We start from the raw sequence: 12619 nt of genomic DNA on the forward strand, positions 1-12619 counted from the left end.
GAAGAAAAAAAGGTCATCAGGTCCATTCCAAATTTCGTTTGATGTGTGACATCAAAAGTTTAGGGATGTCATCACACTATCCTAGAAAAAAAGAAACGTGAACAAAAATCCCATAGGGCCTATTGAAATCAACCTGGTTTGCGAACATTGATGTAAATGAATACGCGTTTAAAGATTGTGTTGATGTTTAAAAAAACCCAAACGTTCTCCCCTCACTCAAAATAATTGACATCTTGTTTGAAATTTAGATGCTTAATTTGCTAATTATCAGGTTGTATAGAGCGTTTCCATTGTGTATACCTCAAAGGCCGATCCGAACTTGGCCTGGCAGCGATTAACTCTGAGTGATCGAATGTTCGCCATTGTTCAAGGTAGCCCTTTTTGACCTAGGTTCGGCTTAGCGCTATTGTTCGGTACTTAGAATGTCTTTTTATCTGAAAGGTTGTTTATAGTATATCACTCTTTTCATCTAATTATTCGAACCATTGATGTGACATTCAGAACTTTAAAACTAACATGCAATGAATATACCCCATGTTTGTTTGAAAATGCGTGACTATTTTATACCAATGACTGAGAATTACATTTCGTGGGAATGATAATTTAGCATGCAGGGTCTTTGTGTGCAGTTTATGGGCTTTCTTAATTATGAATGATAGGCTTATATACATACGCATAGTCACAACCGATACGTGATCAGAACGAAGAGAAGAGGGGAAATTTTGTTACTATTTTACACACAATGAATAATTGATAAAGCCAGTGATAAATTGTATTCATGAGTTAAAAGGAATAGCTTGATTGACAATATTGACAACACCCCCCCCCCCCAGTTACCACCGATTTAATATGGTTGTGACGGCAAAATCCTGTGATCGCAACCATCGAGCATCCTAACCCCACCCCCCCCCCGTATTATTACTTGTGAAGGGAGAAGGAGAAGAGAGGGAACGAGGCGAAAATCAGGTTGAATTCAGGACATGCATGTTAATATGCTAGGCACTTGTTCAACATGCTATCCATCATTTACCTTATTTCACAACAATGACAATTTAACCATTGATTCGATTTACTGGATTGAATTTAAACATGTTACTTGTAAATACGTATATTTAATTTTGATAACTTCCAGATTATAAGTTGGAAAATGCTTCATATCATAAGAGTACAATTAAAATTTGTGTAACCCCTGTAGCCTTTCGTGATGCATACCTAAGTAGCAAGGAATGCGGTACCGAACATAATAAAGACATCAAACGTCTACGAAATGGGAAGGGAATGTAAATAGTTTCACATTAAAAATAAAAAAATCATGATAATGAAGTGCATATGTCATTTTCATGAGTTGGCCTGAATGATGGCGGGTGGGAGAAAGGATTTAGGATGGATCGAAGAAAAAAAGGTCATCTTCATTCCAAATTTTGTTTGATGAGTGACATCAAAAGTTTAGGGATGTCATCACACTATCCTAGAAAAAAAGAAACGTGAAAAAAAATCCCATAGGGCCTATATTGAAATCAACCTGGTTTGCGAACATTGATGTAAATGAATACGCGTTTAAAGATTGTGTTGATGTTTAAAAAAACCCAAACGTTCTCCCCTCACTCAAAATAATTGACATCTTGTTTGAAATTTAGATGCTTAATTTGCTAATTATCAGGTTGTATAGAGCGTTTCCATTGTGTATACCTCAAAGGCCGATCCGAACTTGGCCTGGCAGCGATTAACTCTGTGTGATCGAATGTTCGCCATTGTTCGAGGTAGCCCTTTTTGACCTAGGTTCGGCTTAGCGCTATTGTTCGGTACTTAGAATGTCTTTTTATCTGAAAGGTTGTTTATAGTATATCACTCTTTTCATCTAATTATTCGAACCATTGATGTGACATTCAGAACTTTAAAACTAACATGCAATGAATATACCCCATGTTTGTTTGAAAATGCGTGACTATTTTATACCAATGACTGAGAATTACATTTCGTGGGAATGATAATTTAGCATGCAGGGTCTTTGTGTGCAGTTTATGGGCTTTCTTAATTATGAATGATAGGCTTATATACATACGCATAATCACAACCGATACGTGATCAGAACGAAGAGAAGAGGGGAAATTTTGTTACTATTTTACACACAATGAATAATTGATAAAGCCAGTGATAAATTGTATTCATGAGTGAAAAGGAATAGCTTGATTGACAATATTGACAAACCCCCCCCCCCACCCTCTACCCCAGTTACCACCGATTTAATATGGTTGTGAAGGCAAAATCCTGTGATCGCAACCATCGAGCATCCTAACCCCCCCCCCCCCCCCCGGTATTATTACTTGTGAAGGGAGAAGGAGATGAGAGGGAACGAGGTGAAAATCAGGTTGAATTCAGGACATGCATGTTAATATGCTAGGCACTTGTTCAACATGCTATCCATCATTTACCTTATTTCACAACAATGACAATTTAACCATTGATTTGATTTACTGGATTGAATTTAGACATGTTATTTCTAAAACTCAGACTTCAGTTATTTCCCTTCCTGTTGATGTACTGGTATGGATAGCCCCCCCCCTGACCCTTCTCCCCATTGGCGTTTCATTTTCTCTCTTTCCTCTTTTCTTTCATTTTTTTCCTTACTTTTTCTCCTCTTTCTCTTTTCCCGTTCTATTTTAACCCACCGGGAGGGCGATGGGGGCACCATGCCCCCTTCGCAGCTTGTTACGCCACTGCTTGAATCAGTGCTTCCACTTTTCAAAACGGAACTTCCTGGAATTTTCAGAACGTTCTCCAGTCTTCCATAAGTTATAATTCTCTTCAATACACAGTCAAAAATATGAAATATAGGGCTCAATGCTGTAATGGAGCCCAAAATTCTTGACATTTTGATTAAAAATATCTAATTTTGTTGATGGATTTTGACATAATATTCAGAAAATAATATCATTCCCGAAAATGATAACTTCCTGGAATGATCCTGGAAAATAACAAAACTCCCGGAAATTTCCCGGATTCCAGGGAGGGTGGAAGCACTAGCTTGAATACGTTTTTAAAAGAAAGTCCAAAACGCTCAACCCTCACTCAAAATAACTGAAATCTTGTTTATAACTCGGGCGATACCTGATTATCTCATATCAGGTTTTTCTTATTTTTCTTTCCACTTCTCCCTTTGGCTCTTCATTTTCCTTTTTTTTCCCTCTCCCTTTCTTTCTCTCTTTTCTCATTTCCCGTTTCATTTTAATCTACCAAGAGGGAGGGGGAGTGGAGCAGCCTGTCCCCCCCCCCTTCGCCGCCAGATACGCCATGGCATGAAAATGTTTTAAAAAGAGAGAGAGCCCTCTCATGAACCCTCACTAAAAATAACTGACATCTTGTTATAGCTATAATAGAGCGTTTGTATTGTGTACACAAAGGCCGATCCGAACTTGGCCTGGCAGTGACTTTGCCTAAGATCGATATACTGTACGTCATTGTTCGGACGGGCGAGCTCTTTTGCCCTGGATTCAGAGCTATTGTCTGTTGTTTATACATCACTCAATTAATTTAGGGCAATTTAGGTATAAGGGATGCTACTCGGGGAATGCCAACGTGTTAGGATTCTTACCACTCGTACCAATCAACTTTCAATTTCTTAACTTGCACCCTTTACAATGTCCTTGCTCGCACGACGATGTCATAATGAGGGGGGGGGGGTAAGTAAATATAACAATTGTTGAATAACTGCATTTTCATGGGGGTTTGGCCACTCATGATGAGAGAATATAGAATCAAACATACTCAGACCAGTCAGCTTTCTCTCAACAAGAACATTTTTTTCCACTCGCATTTCCAAATTAAGGCAGAGATTACTTGATATTTCGTTTAAACATTTATTAATCTGTTCATGACGACGGAAACAAGAATATTACACACTGAATGCACTAGTTGATGGATTGGTATTCTAATTGAAATTTGAAAATAAAACCTTAATACAACGATACTGAATTCACTACTAATGTTTATTAAAGGATGGCTTGTGGGGAAAGTTGTTCACATGTGACATCCCACATCTTTGTCGCATTGCCAATTAGAGGATCTAGATCGCAATAATGATCTAAACACCAAATGCCGACAATTTTCTTATTATCTATTCAATTTTTCTCACTTTTGTTGATTTTTTTTTTTTACTTTTCTGTTTTCACACAAGCTAACATGTTTCAAAGGTTTCATTTTCGTTTAAGGTCAAGCTAAAATACACTTGGTTGGTTCAAAATTTAGATGTATACACAGAAAATTACAATGAGATGCACTGAAAATGTCAAAAACGCACTTTATATTGCAGTGTTGATATTGAGATGTATAATTACAAAAATTAAAATACACCTGAATGCACTAATTGTAGTATGTTTCCAAATTTTTTGATAGATGAAATGAAAATAAAACACATTATGAAACAATTGACACTCGAAAATACAACTGAACGCACTAATTGTAGCAAGTGCCCATATGTATATGTAGATGTATAACTCGAAATAATAACAAAATGAAATGTGGCACTGTTTATAAAGCGAAAGGCCGCCGCTAAAATACATCTAAACGCACTTCATATTGTAGTAAGTGTTAATATTGAAAAAAATGAAAATATGCCTGCCCTGAATGCACTAATTGTACGTTTCGAAATTTTTTGATGGTTGGAATGAAAATAACACACAATATGAAACAATTGACACTCGAAAATACAACTGAACTCACTAATTGTAGCAAGTGTCCAAATGTAGATGTATATCACGAAATTAACAAAACGAAATGTGGCACTGTTTATATAGCGAAAGGCCGCCGCTTAAAATACATCTAAACGCACTTCATATTGTAGTAAGTGTTAAAATTGGCCCAAAAAAAAAATTATAGTAAGTGTCCAAACTTGGATGTATTGTAGTCCAAACATGAGAAATTCACAATTCATATGAATATTTTCACTTTAATCAGTGAGCTTTCCGTCTGTGATCGTCAACATCCTTCTTGCTTGTGTACACGTATTTGCATCCTTCTTGTTGACAGCGACCCAGACCTTTATTGTGAAAAAGTTGCAGGTGCTCACATGGGAGGATGCTCTCTGAAGACAAAGCCTCGATGAATGTCTTGAAATGGCCAGGGTGCGATGTGCTGGGTGAAGGCGAAGGAAAATTCCTCAAGCAAGCTAGAAGATCTGATGAAGCTCTTGGTGGATGAGATGAGCAATGGAAACATGAAGACAGAGTACATTTGCTGAAGATAATGGTGCCGATTCTGCGATCCATGTGCCTGTGTGTGAATTTGTACAGCTCATTAACAAGTGCATCCGTCCTTAAAGCACGAGTAGATCCACCAAGTACCCTTTTGACTTCATCGTAGTTGGCGTAAGGCGTTGGAGGGGAACCACTTCGTACACAGTTGACGTTCACCTTGTGTCCTGCAAAGCAGAGATCCCTCCAATAAATGTCTCTGATATGGTCCATAGCACGATCGAACACAATGTCTTCCTTGGCCTCCTTCTCGTCCTTAGCCAGTCCACTCTGCTGACATGGTGGCTTGTCCTCCCCAGGCAATGTCGAAGGCAGGTATACCGATGTCAGGGCACGCGTACAAGGTGCCCAAAGGTGCTCGATGGGATTCATTGCAGAGTCCCCTGGACAATATGAAGTAACCATGAGGGAATCCAGGTCATTGTCCTTGAAAAACAATGCATAAAACAGTTCATTGACAGGAAAGTTTACATTGAAGTCCGACCCTCCATCGACAACAAGTAGAAGTACAGGCTTCTGGGTTGGAGTACTAGTGAGCTGCTGTAGATCGTTCATGTGCGAAGCTATGTTGTTGGTTGACCGAGGACTTCGAAGAAAAACATGTGACCTAGACTTCTGAGGCAAAACAAAGTGTTCACGTCCAAGATGATCAAGTGTAGTGGTGCCACTGGGCTCCATTTCCAAATATCCCGAGGGAGTTAGTAGATATCCAGGGGTTGGAAAATCGTGGTCCATATATCGAGGGGCATCATTCACAGGGAAGAATCTGTTGATCCTGATTCGTCTATCCACAGCCAAAGTACAGTCACCAATCCTTATTTTGTTCTTATTGTCAGCACTATACACCTGAACAAACTCGCTAAACTTTGATGCCATTTCCAACGAGTATCTTACCCGAGCAGCATAAAAGTGGCTGTTGTCGTTAGGTTTTCGGGCAGAGTTGTCCTTGGCTGGTATGCGTGCTTGAATCAATCCAGTGTATTTCTCAGCTGCCTTGTGTGCCTTGTTGGGTGGATGCATCCAGTGGGCAATTGTTCGAACATCTGTATAGGAGAGAAAAAAAGCAATAAAAAGTATGATAGGTAGGTATATTAAAGAGGAAAAAATCTTTAACTTTAAAAGTTTAATGTTAATATCTAACATCGGAATAAAACGGTGTCATTTTTAATATAAAAATAAATATACTTACTGAGATTGGGATGTTCACCCTTAAGCCCTGGTACAGTGCTTTGGAGATGATCTCTGATATCACGCAGGGTAGACCCACACACGCCTATTTCTTGTTGTCGTCTACGATGAGCTTTGAATCCGTTGCTCTGAACAAATTGGCTGGCTGCTTCGACGACACCGGGAAACTCAGTTCTTACAGCGGGTCGCCCCCGGGGCTTCTTCGTGGCTTCCTGCTGCCGGCGACTACGTTTCTTGTAGGGCACAGAGTCAAGCCAGCCAATGTCCACACTCGGAAGCGACATTTCAACAGTTCGAAGGTAGAATCAAAATAAGACGGTAATAATTGTAGTGTCTTTCTTAGGTGTGATCAGTATGAAGTAAGCCGATAATTATGAGCGTATTGACAAAAAGTGCAATTTAAATATCCTGGAAGTGACGACGGGTATGTCTCCTCGGATCGCTGGGCAGATGCGACTAATTGCTACAACACAATAGGATGAATTGGCCTAGCCTCGCATTCAATTAATCAAAGCGCGCCGCGAGTGCGATCGATCGATGACGTAACAAGAAACAAAGCACGCTGGATCTCTGTCCGATCTGGACAGCTGTGGCTTCGTTTTACTGTCTATAACCAGTCAGGGAATTATTGGCGTTCATAGATCTAGATGTGAATTGTTAAACTACAATTAATATACTAGTTTACCTTAAAAGGGACGTTTTGTTCATTATTTAATAAAAAGAAACACGGGTGCAAATTAAAATACCCCCTCCAAATTTTGTACTTTGACTGTGATCAGTTTGCATTGTGAAAATTTAAGTTTCCAGTTTGGTTTTTTTTCTCAGGAGATCAGATCAAATGAATATTAAATGCATGAAATAACAATGTACATAAAGTAAATTAAAGAAAATGAGGGGAAGGGTCGAAAGGGAAGCTACAATAACTATCTTCCAACCAAATATGAGTCTACCTTGTTTTTGATCCCGCACGATAAGAGTGAAGGTTTATCATATTAAACTCAAAGATTATTTGATTGTCAATGAATGAGCAGAATTATAACTATACAATACAAGTTGCAAATATAAAGTAACTCCATTTATATTTCATAATTCTGGTGAAATTCGAGGTGGAAATAATAACTTATTGAGATCCTTGCGTGATTATCTTCCCACAATAAGTTGATCTTGTTCTTGATCCAACCCCATGCATGCCATGTGAAAAGACGTATAGAATGTCAACCTCACCCATCCCTTATCTTTGTCGCTTTCACTCTCTTCCTCTATTGACCCACCACCCTCTCTCTCCCATTCCCCAACTCCTCCCTTTGTAGGTGCCCGATTTTTTCTTATCACAGTTCAGAAAGAGCACGACTTCATCAATGCATCCATGTACAAATAATAAAATTGATTCATAAGGGTCAATCGTCGCAGAAAGCGCATGATCAATATTCCATAATTTTATACCTACAATTTTTTCATACCTAAAATAGCAACACTCGTACGATTTTTGTCTCACCTGCATAGCAGAGTGAGACTATAGGCGCCGCTTTTCCGACGGCGACGGCGACGGCGGCGTCAACACCAAATCTTAACCTGAGGTTAAGTTTTTGAAATGACAGCATAAATTAGAAAGTATATGGACCTAGTTCATGAAACTTGGCCATAAGGTTAATCAAGTATTACTGAACATCCTGCCTGAGTTTCATGTCACATGACCAAGGTCAAAGGTCATTTAGGGTCAATGAACTTAGACCATGTTGGGGGAATCAACATCAAAATCTTAACCTAAGGTTAAGTTTTTGAAATGTCATCATAACTTAGAAAATATATGGACCTAGTTCATGAAACTTATACATAAGGTTAATCAAGTATCACTGAACATCCTGCATGAGTTTCACATCACATGACCAAGGTCAAAGGTCATTTAGGGTCAATGAACTTTGGCCGAATTGGGGGTATCTGTTGAATTACCATCATAACTTTGAAAGTTTATGGATCTGATTCATGAAACTTGGACATAATAGTAATCGAGTATTACTAAACATCCTGTGCAAGTTTCAGGTCATATGATCAAGGTCAAAGGTCATTTAGGGTCAATGAACTTTGGCCAAATTGGGGTATTTGTTGAATTACAGCCATAAATTTGAAAGTGTGTTGGTCTAGTTCATAAAACTTGGACATAATAGTAATCAAGTATCACTGAACATCCTGTGCGAGTTTCAGGTCACATGATCAAGGTCAAAGGTCATGTAAGGTCAAAGAACTTTGGCCACGTTGGGGGTATTTGTTGAATTGCCATCATATCTCTATAAGTGTATTGGTCTAGTTCATAAAACGTGGAAATAAGAGTAACCAAGTATCACTGAACATCTTGTGCGAGTTATAGTAGTTTTCAAAATCAGCACTGCTGCTATATTGAATCGCGTGATGCAGGTGAGACGGCCAGAGGCATTCCACTTGTTGAAGGTATACCTTGCGTGATTATCTATACCAATATATTTTTGCCTTAAAAAACAATCTAAGATCTTTTGAGGTCCATACCGTGACTTTATGTCGGGTCGGATAAAAAAACGATACTCGTATTATAATAATTTTTAAAGATATAAAGTAAACCTTGCGTGATTATCTATACCAATATGATTTTTTTTGCCTTAAGAAACAATCTAAGATCTTTTGAGGGAAATATTGCATCCATACCGTGACTTTATGTCGGGTCGGATAAAAAAAGCGATACTCGTAAGTTGATATAGATAATAACGCAAGATATCAATATTATCATTTCCGACTCGAAACTCATCCGAAGTATTATGTTTTGAACAATCTAGGACATTTTTAAAGGTAATATTCCATCATTTCATACCGTAATTTTATTGGGCCGGACCCCCCCCCAAAAAAGAAAACAAAATGTGATATTACAGGCTTACTCGTTCGTATTTGGAAGATAAAGATAACATTATCTTCCGAAGTACGTTTTAAAGGACATTTTTTTCAGGTAATATTCCATCATTTCATACCGTAATTTTATTGGGCCGGACCAGAAAAAAATGCGATATCTAGGACTACTCGTTCGTATTTGAAAGATATAGAAAACATAGGGAGCTAATATCAATCAATATGATTCTTTGCGACTCGGAACTTTTCCGAAGTATGTTTTTAACAATCTAGGACCTTTTAGAGGTTCATATTCCATCATTTCATGCAGTAATTTCATGTCGGGTCGGATAAAAAAGCGATACTCGTAAGTTGATATAGATAATAACGCAAGGTATCATTTCCGACTCGAAACTCTTCCGAAGTATTATGTTTTGAACAATCTAGGACATTTTTTTCAGGTAATATTCCATCATTTCATACCGTAATATTATTGGGCTGGACCAAAAAAAAAAGAAGAAAAAATATGATATGTAGGCCTACTCGTTCGTATTTGGAAGATATAGAAAACATCTTCCAAAGTATGTGTTTAACAATCTAGGACCTTTTTGAGGTTCATAATCATGGAGTGATGTCATGACGGGTAGGATAAAAAAGCGATACTCGTATAGATAATAACGCAAGGTTTCAATGCAATATTTTCCCGACTCGAATATGAGTCTGTGCGGATCGGAACTCTTCCGAAGTATATGTTTTTAACAATCTAGGACCTTTTAGAGGTCAATATTCCATCATTTCATGAGGTAATTTTATGTCGGGTCGGATAAAAAGGCAATACTCGTAAGTTGTTGAAAGATATATTAATTACGCAAGGCAAATAATAACCAGATTCTTTCTGACTCGGCACACTACCGAAGTATTATGTTTTAAACAATCAAAGACATTTCTCAGGTAATATTCCATAATTCATGTACCGTAATGGTCGGAAAAAACAATCAAGATATACTCGTATGTTGCATGGACCCTATAGATACTAATTACGCAAGGTTTTCTTTACGGGTAGGAACTCTTTCGAAGTATGTTTCTACCTTTTTTAGGTCAATATTCCAGAATTTGAAACCATAAGGCGATATTAGGTCGGATAAAAAAAAAGGTCGATATTCGTTCGTTGTTGGAAGGTAGATTTGATTCCCTCCGCCTCGAACCTCGTCAGAAGTTATGAGAAAAAGAGAGAGAGAGAGAATGGCTGCAGGGAAGAGAAAGATGGAAAGAAAGAAGGGAAAGAAGGAAGGATAGAAAAAAGAAAGAACGAAAAAAAAATGAGAGAAATAAAAACTCAGGGGAAGAGAAAGAAAGGAGAGAAGGAAAGAAAGGAACGAATGAAGAAAGAAAAAAAGAAAAACAGGTAAAAGGAAAGAAAAGAGAAAAAGAAAGGTAAAGGATGGAGGGAAGGAAGGAAGAAAGGGAAAGAAAGAAAACGAAAGGAAAGAAGAAAGAAAAGGATAGATAGAAGCAAGGGAAAAAAAGAAAGAAAAGAAAGATAGAAAAAACGAAGGAATGAATGAAGGAAGGCAGAAAGAAAAAATAAGAAAAGGTAAAGAAGGAATGGACGGAAGGAAGACAGAAAGGATGAAAGGAGGGGGAAAAGAAGGAAGGATTAAAGAAAGAGGTAAACAAAGGTTGGATAGAAGGAAGAAAAAATATAGAAAGAAAAGAATGACAGAAAGAAAGACAGCTATAAACAGAAAAAATGAATGAAAGAAGGAAATTTAAAGAAATAAAGATATATTCAAAAGAAGGAAAGATAGGCAGAAAGAAAGAAAACAGTGAGGAAGAAAACTCAAACTCATATCCAGTCATAAATAAAGAAGAAAATATATCATTTTCCTTGGCTAAAAAAATAGTTACGAAAGAAACCACGTTTATCAACATACTCACAAATGCCCATGTTGGACTGTCAAACAATGCATTTCAGTGTGTGTGATACAGACGATCATTCGAAACCCGATATTTTTCAAGCATAAGAGAAGTGAAAATTTCTCCTTTTACCTCTTACAAATGACAGAGCTACCCAATTTTTTTAAGTATGGACATTACAAGAGTTTTCATTGGTAAGAAATGTGAATTTTGACAGTTCTTTGGGAGATTTCTTCCAGATCAAACTTCGTTCGTGCAGCACCGTAGAAACCATGGGCTGCGAGTACTAGGCGCTAGCTCGCTATACTGCCATAGATTCTTTGTGTGTGTGTGTGCTGTCTGAGCTGTGTGTTAATTGCAGAAAATGGCGCAAATTTTGCAATTCGAATCATGACTTATAAAATTTTTTAAAAGAAGAAATTAATGATATGATTTGTTTTCTCTTTTTCTTTTCTATAATTTTGATGGTGAAATATGGGGAATATTCTGTATGAGAATTTTGCTTGCCCGATTCGGGCAATTAGTTTTTGTCTTTGCTTCAAAACAATCGGGCAAGCGCTTTATAATATGTCGCACCCTGTATAATAACGTTTAACCTTTTGAGGGCAGTACTCCATAATTCTACACCCTCACAAAATCCCTTTATGTTCGCAATCTATTTTTAAATTCATGGGTACGACGCGGAGTTGGATGAAATTGCCGTCATACCCCCAAGACACTCGCACATCGGCGCTCATAGATGCCGTCATACCCCCAAGACACTCGCACATCGGTGCTCATAGAAGGCCTTTCATGCAACGGCATATTGCAATTTTCGCCACCTTCGTCGCTTGGGTAAAATCCTAGATCCGGCTTTAGCTCTGCTTAGAGGATTCTGAACGCATCCGGTTCGATCCCGTTCTGAACGCAGTACTTAAGTGCTCTTCTATTGACTCCTTTAATTGTTAATAGTAATCCTTGCGTTCGGGTGTATGCATAGGGCGCTACGAACGCATTCATAGCAAGACAATAGAGCATTCCGAACGCGCACGAACGAACGTGATATTAAATCTCTTGTGCCTAAGATAATAGTAGAAAATGCTATATGTGTCTGATAGGATATTCTTCAGAGGCTTAGTATTAAACCCATGTAGAGGTTTAACCCTATATTGCCCAGGCTGTTTTGAAATTGCATTTTTGCACTAAGAAAGTGTTGTGTATCTTGATAACTGCCTACCTGGACATTGCAAATTGGTTTTAAACATTGCACAGGACTTGAAAGAAAATAGTCCTGAAACAGTGCTGAAAATCTCCTGGGCTATATTGAGTAAAATTGGTCAGCTGACAACCTGAGATATTTTTTAAACAAAGTTATTGCCATAGCAATATGGAAAGCATATAGCATCACCAATTGATTTTACCAAAGCTTAATTATA

The 12619-nt window shown here is 38.0% G+C and overlaps 1 protein-coding gene across 1 annotated transcript; it reads right to left on the minus strand.

Moving 5' to 3' along the window:
* Positions 1 to 4128: 4128 nt before the first annotated feature.
* Positions 4129 to 12259, minus strand: LOC129261486 (uncharacterized). Its single transcript, XM_054899548.2, has 2 exons — positions 6439 to 12259; positions 4129 to 6292 (listed from the first exon to the last, which is right to left on the minus strand). Exons 1-2 carry the CDS (start codon positions 6719 to 6721, stop codon positions 4950 to 4952), a joined length of 1626 nt encoding a protein of 541 aa, XP_054755523.2. The 5' UTR covers positions 6722 to 12259; the 3' UTR covers positions 4129 to 4949.
* Between the last annotated feature and the right edge of the window lie 360 nt (positions 12260 to 12619).

This window comes from Lytechinus pictus, chromosome 5 (assembly GCF_037042905.1).
Source record: "Lytechinus pictus isolate F3 Inbred chromosome 5, Lp3.0, whole genome shotgun sequence".
In the NCBI taxonomy this organism is placed as follows: Eukaryota; Metazoa; Echinodermata; class Echinoidea; order Temnopleuroida; family Toxopneustidae; genus Lytechinus; species Lytechinus pictus.

Bases quoted from the DNA above. Each gene is read 5' to 3' on its own strand.
- LOC129261486 (XM_054899548.2), bottom strand. From the start codon at position 6,721: ATGTCGCTTCCGAGTGTGGACATTGGCTGGCTTGACTCTGTGCCCTAC. The intron at 6,293-6,438 runs GTAAGTATATTT...TCTCCTATACAG, and splicing joins GGGTGAACATCCCAATCTCA to ATGTTCGAACAATTGCCCAC.